The following is an 18,201-nucleotide window of genomic DNA, read 5'->3' on the forward strand; positions in this document are numbered from 1 at the left end:
GGCCAAACTCATAAACTCGTAGCAAACAGCAGGAGACTTTGTTTATAATGCCTATCTGGTTGTCAATACAGTACTAATGAGAAAAAAAAAATTCCCATTTCAATTTAGTGTAAAATGTAACCTTTAATAACAGGGCTGTAATTTTTTAAATATTTTTTGAACATTATTTTATTTTTTGGAGGTATTCTTCTCCCTCCTACAGATTCTCAAAATCAGGATACATAATACAGTGATTCTTATCATTAGACTCCTATTGTTTATCTCCTCATTAAACACAGAATCTGTAATTTCTCCTTCTCTCTAACTAGTAAATGTGTGTCAACATTGTACAAGAGGGAGCATCAGAGGGGTCCCTCCTTACCACTAGCTTCTGATTCATCTTGATTTGTTATTTTCTAATTTCCTTCAGTTGTTAATTGGGCTGGGAGAAAGCAGTAGTCTTGTTTCCAGCTTTGAATTAGTTTAGTTTGAGTTTAGCGTATGGCCCAGAATTTAACTACGATGTTATCCGGCTTGTTTAAAACCTTCTTTAGTTTTTCTCATTTTGGTTTATGTTTGTTTTGTTTGTACAATATGTATATTTCTCTTGACCCTTTTGTAAATATATGCAACTTATATTGGTGACCTCTGTTAATTCACAGCAATGCACGCAATTCTTTTGTCTGAGCAACACGCAATTATTAAGATCTGTTTCAGGATTCAGATTTTTTGTTATTTGTATTAAGTCATTATTAGTTTGTGGCTCATAAAGCAATAACACATTCAGAGAAAATCAGAGAGAGGAAGTCCAGGTATTTTGAGCATCACTCACCCTAAGTTTTCTCTCCAGCCGAGCTGCTTCTTTACACTTCGGATGCCAAACCTCCGATCCTACAGACACATAAACACACAATTCTACCTCAGTTAGCTTTGTTTATTGTGTGTAGCTTAATGGGATATAAGGAGCAAATCTCTCGAGTGCATCAACATCAATCATCATACACACACACACTGAAGACAAGCTCTGTAGCTTTGGAGGCAGGCTGTCTGGTCTAAGAACAGAACTTGTAGCCCTTTTGGTTCACTTGCACACAGACAAAGAGGAAAATAATCTCTAACTATATACAGTTATTTATGCACAAATCAGTGTAAATTGGTTTGGACACATTTTTTTCTTGTTAACCCACTTTAATCTGATTAATTCCTCACTAATTCTTCATCAAAATCTGGATTTTTATTTTCCTACTTTGACTATTAGAATGGTCACAAGTTTAGTGCTTTAATATAACCCTCACATAGACACCTTCCCATCAATCATATATGTGACAACACCCACTTCAAATTTCTCAGCAATGAAGATGCATCAAAAACAAGTTGCAAGAACTCCCAAACCAGCAAATAATTATGTTTTTATTGTAGCTGAGAGAGAAAACTAATTTCTCTGGTCTTATCTAGTAAAGATATTGGAATTAACCACAATGAGCCTCAACATTGATAGCGGTAACATATTTTCACAGTGCTCACAAATTGTTTATATGTTTTGATAGTATTGCTTCTTTTCTCAATGTGTACAAAATGTTAGCAAAGTTGATCCCATAAAAAAAGAGGTAAACATTAGCACTATAGATACCCCTTTGGAGATAGAGAATAAGAAATTGTCATTGTCATCTAAATGCGAGAAGTGATTATCCTGGTCATTAGGGGCATCTCAACACAAGCACTCATAGCTAATTTGTCAGCACAGCTCTGTATGCCATGTACCAAACAAAGTGTTTCTCCTAACCTGTAACCAGAATGTTTATGTGCTAAACTAAAATATGAACATGAGGATCCCAACCTAACACTAAAATCTGCTATTTATAAAGATTATGGTTTCTTACGGTTGTTGAACCAAAACAAAGCTTAGCAGAATCGATTTGCAACAGGGTTGAGTTTAGTAGCTCAGCCTAAGCACCAACCAACAATGACACAATATTGAAATGATTTCATCCAGCTACCTCTGGATTATTGACAAAATGAAATCAAATTTCCAGTCAATTCTATTACAGCTGCTTTCAACAATGATTGTTCACTGTTGCACAAAGTAAAACAAATATTTAGATACTTTTGTTTGTCTCGACTCAAGTGTACCCAAAAGTGACTTTAAAACCAAGGCACATAACAAACCAGGACTTAAGTGAACTATTACAGCACCCACTGATTATGTTGATTGCTTCCATACTATTATATTGATCCATTTCCATTGGCTTTTTAAGTTGCAACTGAAATGCAGCCAACTTGACTTTCTGAGATTGAACTTCTGTTGCACAATGAATGCACCACAAACTCATGTCCATCATTTACTTCAAGCTAAAATGCTTCACATTCACAGCCTTCACCGTCACAGTGAAATCTTAGACACAAGTAATCATTATAGACACTAGTGTTTTTTGCAGCTTTCTATTCAGCATGGTACATTACATAAAGCCGGATTTGACAAACTCTTGCTTTGAAAGTTGCAGCACTGTGGAACCTGAGGGAAAGAAGGCAGAGGCAGCAGAAGGAGAGATTGGTGGAGAGAGCAGCAGAGGAAAGAGGAAATGAATGGAGCCTATTAGAGATTATACATAACAATAAACCACTAATGTCAGGATGTTATATGCATGAGGATCTGATAGTGATAATGATGTTAATACATCCGCCTTGCGCACACACACAAACACGCACACACACACGCACACACCTCAGAAAGCAGTAACACACCCACATCAGTATTTATCATTTCCTCGGGTCTGGGGGCAATGCAGGCCTGCAGAACGGACTCTGAGCTGATCCTGAGTCTGATATACAACCACCATCAACACCATAAATCTAACCTGCACACTCGCAATATGTAAGTACACACACACACACACACACACACACACACACGCACACGCACACACACACACACACACACACACACACACACACACACACACACACACGCACACAAACCTGCACACAAAATCAATACTGCAGACAGAAACCATGCGTGGTGATTCAGTGCACCCCCATCCCTCCCACACTCTTCAACTCTGCTGCCAAGCAGATGTGTGGCCTTGAGAACCTTTATCTTCTGGATGAGAAGAATCTCCATTTTTACAAAGAAAGTCATTCATTTACCAGGAAACTGACTGCCTAAGTATGTCGGACACAAAATATGCCCTGCTTGTTTTCCTACAGGGAGATATCATAGAATGAGGCCTCAGCTGCATTTAGATCCTTCTAACTTTATGCAAACAAGAGAAAACAGTCAGAGAAGCCAGCAGTGTGACTTTCAGAGATATTCATAAACGAATGGCTGAGAACATCCTGTGTTAAACTCAGGCAGAATCTTTGACATTTCTGTCATGCAATTTGAAATTCTAATGGTAATATATGAGCATGGATATTTGTGAATCAGGTTAAAATTAATTTTATTTGCTGAATGATGCTGTCATTTATGTGGGCTGGACAGAAATGTAAGCTGCACTTCAGGAAGTTAAAATTAGCAGAATAAATGCTGACAATTTTTGCAAGAGGCAGAAAAAAAGAAAAACAAACATTCTTTTTTTGCAATCACAGATCAGTCACCTGTCACCCGAAACCATCGCTTCTCTGACAAATCATTGTTTATTTGACCACAGCATGGAAGCGACATTCCAGTTTCCACAAATAGTAGGTAGAAATTTATCTATGTTTTCATAAACCAATGTTTAGGTCTATTAATTGGTTCATTTAGTAAGATTTATTGGCAGTAAAAATAGTGCTTATTGTTTTAAATATAAGTATTTGATCAACAACATCAGTTAAATCAAGACTACATATTTAAAAAGCTCTGAAAAAATAGCTAAAAAATGTTTAACAAATCCCACCACCATTTAAAAGTTACCCTGAAAACTTAGAAACAATACTTTCAGAGCTATGAAAAAACAATTTCTTGAAATAGTTGTGCAACTCCATCAAACACATAAATAAACATATGCATTCATGTATGGAAAACACTGACTACTTCAGATATGCATCGCAAGATTGATTGCAAGGGCGTGTGTGTGTCCGCGTGTGTGTGTCCTAATTACACTTGTCTCACGAGGGTGATTGTTCAGTCCTCCGACATGGCTGAAGTAATCAAAAGGAGCAAATGTAACCTTGGGGCAGCTCACTGTAGCTGAGCAGAAACACACACAGATAACCACAGCTACACTTCAACACATATATTCACATATTCAGACTCACAAATGTTTCACCGTGCTTTGAATCAGATTTACACACACATTCTGTACAACTCTTAGACACACTAACAGACTTAAAGTACAATATGCAAATGCTTAGTTTTACTGCCGCCTCCGAGGGAGACCAGCAGAATGTCAATGAGCCGAAACAGGAGGTGTCAACCTGCGTGGCGACTCTGAGTGTGTGTGTCAGCCACATGTTACGGTACAATAACTCCACATTTAATCCCAGCTGCTTCGATCCCGCTTATCTGGGAAGCACAATGGCCTTTTTCATTTTCAAATTGTTCTGGATATTCAGTTTATTTTCTGGAGTTTAAATGTAAATTTTCAGTGAAGTTTATCTGAAAAAGCTCAGAGTTTTGCAAGTCTTGTGACTTAAGGTTTACAAACTATACACCATCTTCTACCCCGTTTTGATATTGTTTGCATATTATTTGTAAACTGAAATGATACACATTTAAATTAAAGCCTCTTAGTTTCTTCAAACTAGCTGATGCCTTTTTAAATCTAATGAAATGAGAAATCTGATATTTATGTATCTGTAGTTTAAGAAAATAGGAAACATATTTGTACTTAATTTAAACTCCAACTGATAAGCTCAATGTTAGTTAATAAAATATCAGTCCAGAAATGCTTAATCGCCTAGAGTTTCGCTTTCTTTTATCAAAAAATTACAACATTAAGCATAAACATTCACAACATAAATACGTTTTTGTCCTTACAAGAACATTATATTTTCATATAGCTCCTTGTCATTGCAACTTTTGTGACACTTGTGCAAAAAACATCAACTCCCAGGATTGATGGAGAGCAGGGTGCATCTGCCGCTGAGCGGGAGGAAAAGCCCCCATGAACTCAGTTACAAAGCACTTCCAGATTCTTCACCCAACACGTTGATGTGCCCTTGGGCAGCAACTTAACCTCAATGTGTCTGTTTAGGTGTGTATTAGTGTTTGAATGTGTGCTGCTTCTGATGCTCTGGGTGGACGTGGTGTAAAAGTGCTTCACTGGTCTTCCTGACCAATAAAGCATTTTATAAGTCACTTAAAGTTTCCTACCTGATAAAATCTGTTCTGCTTTCTTAGTCAAAGAATCAAACTATTCAGCAGAAACTCCTGGCTGATTCAAATAAGACCTGTAATGCAATCAGACACTGAATTATCCTGGCACAACAAACAAGTCAGGTTAATGAAGCCAGCAGCACAAGTGAAGGATAAAAGGTAATTGACTTCAGTCCTTGAGGGTCTGATGTGGAGTGTGTACTTGTGCTTTTGTGCAACTTTGTCGTTCTTTCCAGATCCAGGGTTCATGTGAGATCAATAGTCATCTTTAGAGTGATTTGCCTTTTATCTAGTCACTGTATTAACTCTTATTTGCTAACATTCTGCACAGCTTCCTTTTTTTCTGTTAACATTTTCTGAGCAATTAGACTAAAAGGAAAACATTTTCATTTAAAAAGATTAGCATTCTGAAAGGTATACTCATGCACTGTAATATATAGAGCTGCACAAAATATCAAATCAGAATTATAATTGTGAAATCAATTACCAACAGTAACACACTAATGCATCAATATGTATTTGTATTGATTGATATATTTCAATTAAATTTGGTTCAAAGCTGGAAAGTACCGGCCCATAAATTTTCTGCATTAAAATAAGTTTTTATTGGTCTTTTAGAATATTTTAGTTTTAGTTCAATTAATGTGCTTCAGGTTTGAATTTTATTATTGAAATAAATTACGTTTAGATGCCATTCTAAAGATTATCAAAGAACTGATTTGAGAAAAAATGGAAAATATGAGAAAAAGAGATTCTGCTAGTTATTTGTCACTTTTAGTTTCCAAGCAGAGATTGGTGACTTTCACTCTACCAGAAGCGCTCAGAGTCTCTTCTGTATGTTCAAACAAGACAAAAACAGTATCTTCTTTAATACTAGGGTTCCCTAAGGTCCAGTTGGGCTCACACATAAATTGTAGTGAATATTTCTTCAGGCTATCCTCTGTTAGCAAGATGCTCCTTTCTAATCTTACAATAATTCAAGCAGAAATGAATCAGAACAAATCCAAAACATTTGGATCCACAGGTTCTGTGGATGTTTAAACTGGATTCTGTTTCCAGGCAGCAAACATTTTCATGCAACTATATAAATTGCATGATTGTTTGCTAAGCTGCAAACACTCGATCAGTTCCATATTTACAGAATCACACTTGGGCATCTGGATCTTTGCAGAGCAAATCAAATTAAATAGATTGTATCATAATGTCTATTAACCGTACAAATCAGGAAGCAAGTTTAAATTTTCTTGACAACATTGTAAGTCAGAGCAATAATAAGTAAACAGATCTTTACCTGTTAGGTACATTTCCTCTCCTTCCTGAAACATCATGTGACAGCGGGCACACCTGGCACAACTCGGGTGGTAATGCTTCCCTCCAGCCTGCACATATAATCAAGGAGCAGAAAGGTAGAGACAAAAGATAAGAAACAAATTAAGAAAATTATAAGAGTCATGATAGAAAACAGGAAACATCCTGTGGTGAATAGACAACATGTAGAGATAAAAAGAGGACATAAGAGATTGCAGTTGTGTTGGGTTTCCAAAGATGTAAGATCTTAAATCAAAACGTAGAGAGAAAGCTGGAGATTTTCTTTTAAAATATAAAACACAAAAACATAACAACAAAGATCTTGGACAGAAGTGTTTATATGTGTCATCAAATGTGCATATAATCCACATATTTAGAAACAATATTGTTGGTTTGACACAAAAAGCTACATAACAAAAGTTCTGTGTGCTGTAACATTCATTTCCACTGATTAATACAGTATAACATTTCTGCACTGAATTGAAATAAATTATGACAATAACTTGTTGCAAAACAACCCAAATCTCATATGTATTTTAACATAATTGCACATTGTCATCTAAAATCCATGTATTTTTTAGCTGTTTCTACCTCGAGGTGAGGTGACTTATAAAATGTGACAAATTATAATTTAACTTTATCAAGGAGACATTTGAAGTGAGTAGAATAAATAATAGCAGCTTCTCAAAAATCAGATGGATGAAACACATTTAGAAGAAAAATTTTAACTGATGGCCACAAATATTAAAACCTGTCTTAGTGCAAATATGGATCAAAAATGAGTTGAGAAAAAATATTATTCCGGTAGTTTTATTCTGCGTGCTGGACAAATAAGTTCTCAGTGCCGAACTCCGCAGTGAGTGAGTATTTCAAAGATCTGGGCGGCTTTGGTCCTGAAACGAGGGAAGCTGCTGAAAACTATTGGATGTTACAGCTGATCAACACAAGTACAGGAAGAATGGCTCACCTCGAGTACTCTGCCGCTGATGTACCTGCTGCAGCCCTCACACCTGACTCCAAACTGAGTGTGGTAGTCATCCTCACAGTAAGGAATCCCGTCTCTGCCAGCAACACAAATGAATTTCATTTTAACTCGATGCTTGTTGCAGTTATTTGCTTTTCACCGTCTAAAACATAATGTGTCTCTAGTTGTCAGAGCATTTCTGCATGGTCGAGTGATGGCAATGTATAAAGGGTTAATTAAGCAACTCACTTGCTGATGTATTCTCCAGTGAGAGCACAGCCACACGTCCTACATTTGAAACAAGTGATGTGCCACTGCCTCTCCAAAGCCAGCAGAGACTGGCCCTGTTTGATCTCTTGGCTGCAGCCTGCACAGTCTGGAGAGCAGGACAGGAGAGGCGAGAAGTCAAGCACTGAGAAAGGACATAATGCCTTTACGCACTTGTCTTTCTGCCGTGGTTCTCCCCCACTCCTGTTGAGATTGTCGCACCGTTTCTGACAGATGGAGCGACTAAAATAATGCTGTAAAACTACCTGGAGCACAGGCCACCTTCTGAGAATGTGTCCCTGTTTGAAGGTGTGTAGCTATGCTTTTAGCTGGGTTCTCTGGTGGGAAATTAACTATAAATGCTTTTAAAATATCTGTAAAAAGACTGAGCCAAATAGTGCTGCAAAATAATATTTGCTCCCTGACTGATTTCAATCCTTGTCTTATGTAAGAAAAAGTTTTACAAACCAAAACTTAATAACTACTAAGCATTTGTGGTAACTGGCAACACGTTTTCACATTGCTGTGTAGAAACTTAAATCCACAAATCTTTACAAAAGTGCTTGAATTCGGAGACTCTGTTTAAGGTCATGCTACTTCTTTGACTAGGACACCAATCAAAGTCTGTGGCTATTACAGACTACCAAAACTATCAAAACCATCTTGGTTTATTTTGAGTCATTCAGACATAACTTCACAGGTGCTTCATACTGTCTTTAAAATTCTGTGGCTATTATTTTCTATATATATGTAGAAATAACTCAACTAGGGCCAGAAACAAGTAACCAAGAAAAATACAATAAAAACTGCACAAACACAAGTAGTTATTAGGATTATTTTTTCTCAATTTATTGAACTAGAAAAGGCGACAATTGTCCTAAAGAACTTTACTGTTTGGCATAAGATGCCAAAAAATAATTTAATGAGAGCCAAACAGCATTTTATTATTCCATTGTTTTAAAATATGAGCCAATAGCTTGACTATTGTTTTGTTTTGCTTTAATTCTTCTGCTTTTTATAGTTATTCATTTCCACTGTGTCAAATTCTCACATTAAATCTATGAGTATAACAGATAAATGTTTATGGGTGCATGTTTGCTTCTTACAGCTCGGTCCAAGAATCTTAACAGGCTTGTCCTTTTTCAGAGAGTGTGAGCACTGCTGACACACACACTTTTTCCCACAGAAGGTCACTCTGTCTCCAATTGGGAATGGACGCCTGAGAACACACACACACACACACACACACACACACACACACACACACACACACACACACACACACACACACACACACACACACACACACACACACACACACACAGAAAATTAAGTAGCATTCAACCCAAGCACAAAACTTGCATCCATTTAGCAATAATCATTCAAAAACCAAGGTATGGTGTTTTATGTGCTAATTCAAATCAAATCAATGATTAATAACAGATGAAATCATTTATTTAGCTAAATGCTGTGTTTTGGCAAACAAGTTTAATTTTAGTGGCAAAATTTGAAGATAAATTCATAATAAAAGTTTATAAAACATCCATACAAATGAACTGTCTTTTTAAAGAAGTTAAGACACAGGGGCAATAAAAACAGAAATGTCTAAGATCTGTTGCAGAACAGACAGAACTTGGCCGTAGCATCACTTAAACTTTAATAGTTGGTCATACGTTAAGCAAAAATGGAGACACATAATTGAATCATACACAAAAACATTAAAAGTGTGTTCAGATTCTCACCCGTTGCATCAATACAGCAATGACACAAAGCGGCTAAAAACTAATCCACTCTTTATAGAATGAAATACAATAAGTTTCAGGTTTTCAAACTAATTTTGATAAAGCAAATATAAGGCAAAAAAATGAATGCAAATCAATGTGAACTAAAAAAAAACAGTAAATCGTTAACGATTCACACTCTTAACATCTTGAGCTGCCATTAAATGTTAATCGTAGCTTTCTAGGGCTTCTTCAAGTCACAGAATTTCTTTGCAGAATTGATTTAATTAAGTAACACTTAAGTTGAGTCTGAATTAGACGTTTAAGGTGGCACCACATTATCTCAATTGTTTAAAACCAAGAAAGACCACCTAGGCAGGGCCACTCGAAAACCTTTACTTTGAGTTTTTGTCTCTTCTTTTGAGCCTCATAAGTGGACTTGCTGATGCGCTTAGGATTTTTGCAGCTGCAAAAGTGCAGTACTGCAGTTTCTCCATCAGATTTTCTGGAGCACTATGTAGTTTCATCAATAGCAAGTCATCCAGCTCATTACGAAACAAAGCAGCAGCCGACCATCATGTGACTGTCAGTTATATATTTGTTTTTTGGGGTTTGTTTGGCTAGTTTCATCCATCCATCAATTGTATCAACTTGTCCTTGGACGTTCGCAGGGGGGCTGGTATTTCCAGCGGTCGTTGGGGGAGAGCCAGCTTTCATCCGAGATAGTTTGCCAATCACACGGCAACACAAAGACACAGAGGACAAAAAAACAATGCACACACACGCACCTAAGAAAAATTTACACCAATTAACCTGACAGATGTTATTTGGGGTGTGGAAGGATTTCACAATGCAAACTCCATGCAGGAAAACCCCAGTTTGGGTTTCTGACCCAGGGGAATAATGTTATTACAGCCTGATTTGGACAGTTATTTTTTTTGTTTGTTTTTTTTTTTGCTCAATAAAATAATTTGAAATGAAATGTTTAGTCAGTTTATAATATGATCTAATGAGGATTTAGGTGTTAAAAAAACTTAGTTAAGCTATCTCAGTTATCAGCCTGATGTTAGTAAGAACCAAATGATTACAGAAATTTAATTTTATAAGTGTGGTATTATCTTTCTCCTTGATCTAATTTTTATAACAAAAATACATTTTATTTTCAATTACTTTGAAAACTACTTTAAAAACCTGGTTGTGGTTGTTGCTTACTGTTGCTGACAGTGAGAAACAGTAAGACGGTTTTTAATGAGTAGATGATTTGTTTTGAAAATCGCAGTTAAAGCAGGGATAAAAATGTCAGCAGTTACTTTTTCACAGCAGAAAGTTTTAATTTAATTTACTTTTACAACATAACCCAGTGCATAAAGATAGATTTAAAAGCATCTTTTCACACTGTTGTCCTCTTTACTCATTCGTTTCTGTTGTTTTCATACTAACAAGTTGCACATGACATTAGGAGTTTATCTGATTAGGTAACAGCTCTAGGAAATGCACAAATATGTGTTTAGCAACATTTCACTTCACCAAGTAAAATGAAAATTCTTGATGTCATGATTTTTTTTCATATCTTTGCTGTTGCATTTCTTTAAAGTGGTGCTTTGTAAGATAAGACTAGGTTTTGTCAGACAATATTATACTTTTTTTCAACGTGGAAAGGCTTTGTAAAACAGTAGCTTGGTCCTACCTGCAGACACTGCAGACAAAACAGCGTGGGTGATACGTCCTCCCCATGGCAGAGACCACCTCTCCGGTGATGTACTGGTCACAGCTGTCACACTGGGTCCCATACAGGCGCTGGTAGTCCTCAGTACAGATGTACTCACCAGAATGATGGAAGAAACCAGAGCGCACCAAGTCACAGCCACACACTGGCCAAACAAAAACACAAAACTCCAGTGGTTTGTTTTACTTTCCAGAAACATGTCTTGTCATAGAGGAATTTAAAAATCAACATTTTTGTAAATTATTTGATCTAAAAGCATCAGTTTTACAGTGAATAAGCAATAATGTTGATCTGATCTGTTCTTCCTCTTTTCCCGTCCATCTGATCTAAAACAAAAAATATATACTCTGGTTGTCATAGGAGACTGGAAAGATTAAAACATTTTATACACTTTAGATTGTGAGATTGTCATTTAATGTGTAATAACCTAAAAAACGCTGACTGGCTCCATATGCAGGATTAGGTGATCAACAGGCAGAAATGACAAAAACTCCAGAAGATGTCCACTTTTAGCATTTCATATAAAATGTGACCACCATAACAGCCAGATTGTGTTTACAAAAAGTACATACATTTTATATGCATTAGTGCAGGCAGCGTTGTGTGACAGTTTAAAAGGAAAGTGCACACTGTGTGTTTACTGTCTAGTGACAGCATGATTTATCACTTTTATTTAGCAAAAACAGGATCCCTCAGCCAAATGATTGTTTCTGGTCCAGTTGTGCTAACATTGGGAATGCATCAGGTCTGCTGGATGGTTAAGCAGTTTAAATTGATCCAAACCAATATGTGGTCAAGTCAGAGGGAGCTTAGCCCATCTCCTGAAATTAGCTGTATTTTATGGAAACTACATATTCACAGTCTTCATATCACTTGGATTTTTTCACATTCTTTCATGATGCAGCCAAAAATTGTATGTATTTTATTTGGATTTTATGTGAAAGACAAACAGTATTTGATCTGCACTCATCTTTGCACCAAAATATATTTCTACCAGCTTTGTACATCCAAAAAGGTTAATGGTTGATGCAACTTTTCTGTCGAAAAATATGCAGTCTCTAACAGGTTGCTATGACTATTTCCCAATGTTTCACACCATTCATCTTCCCCATCAACTTTAAATGTGCTTTCTGTCCCTGTTAAAGTAAAGCATTCACACAGCATGATGATGCCACCGCCATAGACCATGATGGGATGTGTTAAAAAAAAAAAAAAACAAGGATAGGCAGGATATATTAAATCTTTGGATGTTTTCTATCAGACAGTTTTTCAAATGTATACTGAAAAGATCCATTTGGCTTCATTTAATGAGAATATACTTTTCCACATATTAGCTGTGGCCCCTCCAAAAACTATGATAACTTCCAAATGGGAGTTTATATTAATTTTTTTCAGACATTCTTGGTATTATTCTATAAAAGCCAGTGGTTTGTGGTGTATACCATTTCTAATACAACCTCATTATAAATGTATGCCACTGTTTTCAGATTTTTAAAAAGTTTTACATTCATTTCTTTCCACTTCACAACTACGCTCTGCTTTGTGTTTAGCTATTTCATGAAATGCAAATAAAAAAACTGAAATTATTGAATGGAACACGATAAAATGAGGAAAAACTTGGTATTCATATTTTTCCCGACGCTTTGCATTACTTTTATGCATATTAATTCAACAGTAATCATAATGTGAATGAACAAAATCTCTATCATCGTTTTCCCCTTGAGCTCTGCAGAAGTCAGCACACCATTTATCTGTCAGAGTAACATAATCATCAGCATGCAGGCACAGGAAATTAAGGCCTATGCATCAGTATAAACAGCAGGACGATGATACGACCTGAATTAAACTATAGGTTAGACATCTGAAAGGCAGCCAACGGATCAAGATGTCTGGCAGTGAATTGAGTGTCCACTCTGTAATTAAGCTAATGTGCTCTAAACCCAGTGGAGTGAATGGATCTGAGCTGATCCAAGCCGGAGTGTCAAGAGGCTGAGACGGAGTAGGAGAAATACTGCACAGTAAAGCCGAGTGGGTTCAGTGTAGATCGAGTGAAGCCTGGGGCCAAAACAATTATAGAACATATATTAAATAGAAATAGTTTCACAGCCCTAATAAAAACATTTAATGGCTTCGTAAGCTGAGATATGTAAAAGCCAAAGAGACTTGAGTAACAGTCACAATGTATCTGAATTTGTATAGATTTGCCTCAAGGAAACTTTATTAGAACAAAACTTTTACACCATATTGAAGTTCAGATGATTAAGGCATAAAAATCAATAAGACTGCATGCAAAACGGGAATGTAAAAACTTGTATAGAACGACAGAGCGACAATAGAACATATTCAAATAAAATATAATTACTTAAAGCTACAAATAAAAGTTAAGAAACATAATGGCTCTTTATTCCGGGCTATGGCACGTCCCTCATTTTCTGAAGGATTATTACTCCTGAAAAATAGAGTTTTTAGGAGTAATAACCCTAAAAACCAGTTGAAAAACCATTAAATTTTATGCAAATGCTAAGTTTAACTGTGTTTACGCATTGAGATTGGCCATGGGTTACGTTACCATAAACACATTTAAAAAAGAAAAAAAAAAACTTTGTATAACCATGCATTGTACACTCATGTCCTTCACTAGCGTTAATTTTCAATGCTTTCTTTTAACTGTCAAAATACATCTCTATTGTGGCTATTTCCAATAAGTTCTGGGACAATCACCAGGGAGTCACATTAAGATAACTTCATAAAAATAACTTCATAAAATAACTTCAAAAAGAGTTACAAGAGTTAAATTACTGACGATCAAAAAGATAATTCTATCTGAACTTATTTATATTTGAAAATATGAGTCACTTGTATAGAACATTTTGTAACTTCAGCCTGATCGTTTACTCAATATTTAGTTGTGCAATTTAATCTAAAATAAACTTATTGATCTTCATATGCTACATACTTTCATATCAAATGTTTTTAACCGGCAGTAAAAACTGGGACAACATCCCAAACATAGCACACCTGTTTCCACAGACTTTGAAATGCCAGTCTGACCTTTATTTGCTTGCTTGGGACTGAAGCTTCTGCAGCTACTAAAACAATATTTCATGCTCTTGTGCATAAAACAAGTCATATACTGTCTCACCACGAGACACGCATGACATGCAAGAAAGTTAACAGTTCCAGCTTCAGTGGATTTCAAACATAATGCATGATTATGTATTTTTATTCAACCTGATGTAAACAAATGTACTAAGTAAACTATAAGGTCTATTTCCTCCTGCTGCTGTCAATGCTCACTTGAGAATTGAGGCTAAATCCACATCATCATTCATCATCCGGCTTAAAGCTTTCACACATCATTGTCTAAGTGGAAAATGATTAAAATGTGCAGAACATGGGGGTGGTTGGAGAAGGAGGAACTGTTTAGACTTGGCCTCTCTGGAGGGATTTCTGTTATATTTGGTTTTCTTGTGCAGACTGGCCCTCACCCACTAAAATCCATTTGTTAATGAAAAACTCTGATAACTAACGACTGACCCTCCGAAACTGAATATCATCTGACTTGTGAATCAGCCTCAGATGTGTTACTATTCAGGATTACTAAATTCAAGTAACTCTATATATCATTAGACCCAATGGTCTAAGAATCTTTCTGTATGTTTTCCTGTTTTCCCTTTAGTTAAAAATGTCGTTTTCTCGCTGATGTTTTTATTTCACAGTAAAATATCTGAATACTTTGGTATTTGTTACCAGTAAAGATTATCTTATTTGACATAAGTGCCTCAGTTAGGTCAATGCAAAACTGATTTCGAAGACAGTAAATCAATTTCATTGGCTTATCACCAGAACGCATTGGCTGAGGCGGAAAATCAGCTCCGCAGGATTCACAGGAGTTATTTAAAAAATTATAAAACAAAACAGAGTGGACATTTTCTAGCAAAACCTGTTGCAAATATGGCTGCAACAATGATCATAGGATAACGTTAATGAGATTTATAAAACCCTATCTCAAAATTTTAAAATATGTCCATGTTTTGGTGATCTCACCTACATAATTTGAGTCATAAATGAACGAAATGTGATAGAAAATCTGTCTGGCAAACTTAAGAAATCCTAAATTACTGATAATAAATGTTTAGTCTCTCTAATTTTATCTCACTGATTATCAAGATAAAAATAAAACTGTACACAAACATTGTGCAAAACAGGGCTGACTCAAACAGTCGATGCCTTGCAGTTTACTCTTGGAGTCTCTTCTTTGTCAGTATGGCTTAGAAAACATTCATATAAAAAGGTATTTTTGTGCTAAAAATTGGTAATATTTTGAACAAACTTGAGAAAAATACGTATTTGATTTATCTTTTTCTTACAATGCAGGTGATTTGCAGCTTTAATACTGGGGCGGGATTCCATCTTCTCATTGATCCTAAAGCCATATTTGCACTACAAAACAACTCCTAGACACAGTAGAAATCTGAGCAGTTATCAGAATAACTGCTCAGAAGAAGACAGGATTATTGCAGACATGAGGATGAGGTACAAGTGGAACATAAAAGAAAAGGAGGATGGGAGTCAGGGGAGAGATTAAAGTGATCAGAATGGTAAAAGGGCATCAAATGTGATGTGAAAGAGAAGCAGACAGCAAAGTAAAGGAATCAGACAGAAGGACCCAAGGGAGGTATCAATGAGGTTATTGATCTGTTCATCTAACACACGTCAGCCTTCCTGTCACTCTCTCTTCCTTTACTAGCAACATCAACGCAGAATAGAATATGTTATGCCCTCTAGTCAATTCGCATTATGTGAATGAATGAATGAATGAATGAATGAATGAATGAATGAATGAATGAATGAAGAATCCTAAACAGATTTAGTAATCTTTAGGATCAATTTAACATTTTTAGTTGATCAACCATGGAAAAAGAGGTACCGTTTAGATTTCACTGAACATACAGTACGTTGCTTTGCAACTAGAGGTAACAATAAACCTAAAGTGATGTTTTTGTTCGGTGGGTGGAGACCTGGAGTACCCAGAGAAGCTATGCAGGCAACATGCAAACTACATGCAGAAAGATCCCAAACTGGGATTGAAACCCTATCCAACCATGAAACGCAGTTGAACTGGCGTTTCTCATTAGTATTTAGACAGCTGTTTTTTGCACGTAGGATACTGACTACTAATTGCAGCTTCACAAAACCCCACCTAAAGAATTGCTAAGCCATCCCTGTAAAGCTATGTTTTTAAGTTACCATATTGTACCATATCAGCTTTATTTATAGAGCACTAAATCTGACAGAAAATCTGTGGAGCAAAAAGATAAAATCAGTGAGGAGTCAGCAGCTGTCAGGACGGCTTGAGCCTGTTCAGAATTTGTCCAATAAACAGTTCAATCACAAAATTAACAGAAACAGTAAATCCTTTAAAATTCCATTTCAACACCATTTCCTCCCTCTTTGTTGGCAAAATAGTGTAAAATACAATCATGGTGTTTACGGCAAAAAGAAAAGCATTGTGACTGAAACCCAAAGCGAAAGCTGAAAATGTGAAATACAAAAAAAGAGACAAAATAGAGAAAAATATAATAAGAAGGATCAAAAACAGACGTTTGTGTATTGAAAATTTCATTCTTGTCCATTTCATCAGCTGACTCCATTAGTCTGTTGTCATTACGCTTACTCTACAAGATCAAGTGTCCATAAAGATAAACACTTTGATATCAAAAGAAAGCCACTTCCGTCAAAAAATCTGCTCTGTTTTCTATCACAAGGAACAAGTGCATTCTTTGAGCAAACGCTCAATTAGTCAAGTCCATTCCTACTCTAAGCAAACAACCAAAGGAATCATATTCAGCTCTGATTATTTTTTAAAAACCCCAGTGTGCAACGCTGCTTGAGATGAAATCTGGTGTTTTATGTAAAAATAGAAGCTCCCCCCTTTGGTGCTTTGTAACCGAGAGCAGTGAGGCGATGTTCGCTGCAGATCAAATGGAGAAAGCTGTGTTGTCTTGCAGCACGCATTGGGACTGCGAAGGTCCCAGCCTTTAGAAAGAAGGTTAGCTGGTTGGAGTCTGACTACAGGGTGAAAACCTGCTGACTGCACTGCAAAGATGGCTGCTGACTCCAGACCTCTTTTACTGCATTTGGCCCCATCTGTATTACTTAACCAAGGAAAAACAAACACAAAAATACAATTATACTCACAAATTGTATGTTTTTTTTTTTTTATGAGTCTTTTGAGAACCTTTACAGTAACTGTGAAAAAGAGATTTCATTGGTGGGTAGTGCAATGAAAATAAAGAATTAATGTCTTATGACAACAAAAGATTTTATACCCCTTGAATTTTTTCACATTTTGCAATGTTACAACAAGCTTTAATATATTTTACTTGGGTTTCATACAATAGACACAGAAAATAAAGAACATTATTGTAAAGAGTAAAGAAAATGATACATGGTTTTTGAAACAAAAATTGGAAAGTGTAGTGTGCACAAGTATTTTACCTCATTGAGTTAATATTCTGTATAATTATGACTCTTGTAGTAACAATAGATTGATACTTTTGCACATTCTAGTTTGAAAGATAGTTCAATTGTTAGATCTTATTCAATTGACTTATTGTGCAACAACAGCCTGTAATCGTTGAGGCAATGTGTTTCTCAGAAGAAGTGCTTTGGAATACATCCAGAGGCTCTTTGATATGGCTCAGCACCCAGAGCATCATTTCCTAAGGGGGCGGCACCACGGCTGATCAAATCCGGACTGAATCATCCTCTTCTGATTAAAGGTTATGAAGGAACAGGTTTGGTTTGTGCAACAGTTTTTTTTCTGCTTGTGAATAACTTGAATTCTTAGTTTTATAAAATTATTCTTGCATTCAGTTCTACAAAAATCTTTTCTAGATATAAATAAAAACATCAAATGTAAAATGTTTTTCACCCT

The 18,201-nt window shown here is 36.1% G+C and overlaps 1 protein-coding gene across 1 annotated transcript in view; it reads right to left on the reverse strand.

Annotated features, from left to right (window-relative positions):
* LOC129373380 (actin-binding LIM protein 3-like) overlaps positions 1-18,201 on the reverse strand; it is a 39,135-nt gene that overhangs the window by 17,521 nt on the left and 3,413 nt on the right. Inside the window, exons 3-8 of the mRNA XM_055051260.1 lie at positions 11,223-11,406; positions 8,921-9,033; positions 7,797-7,923; positions 7,551-7,644; positions 6,567-6,654; positions 812-870 (exon numbers count right to left, since the gene is read on the reverse strand). Coding sequence (XP_054907235.1) covers positions 812-870; positions 6,567-6,654; positions 7,551-7,644; positions 7,797-7,923; positions 8,921-9,033; positions 11,223-11,406 — 665 coding nt within the window. The remainder of the gene's footprint in view (positions 1-811; positions 871-6,566; positions 6,655-7,550; positions 7,645-7,796; positions 7,924-8,920; positions 9,034-11,222; positions 11,407-18,201) is intronic.

Source organism: Poeciliopsis prolifica, unplaced genomic scaffold (assembly GCF_027474105.1).
Source record: "Poeciliopsis prolifica strain line A6 unplaced genomic scaffold, Auburn_PproV2 SCAFFOLD033, whole genome shotgun sequence".
Lineage (NCBI taxonomy): Eukaryota > Metazoa > Chordata > Actinopteri > Cyprinodontiformes > Poeciliidae > Poeciliopsis > Poeciliopsis prolifica.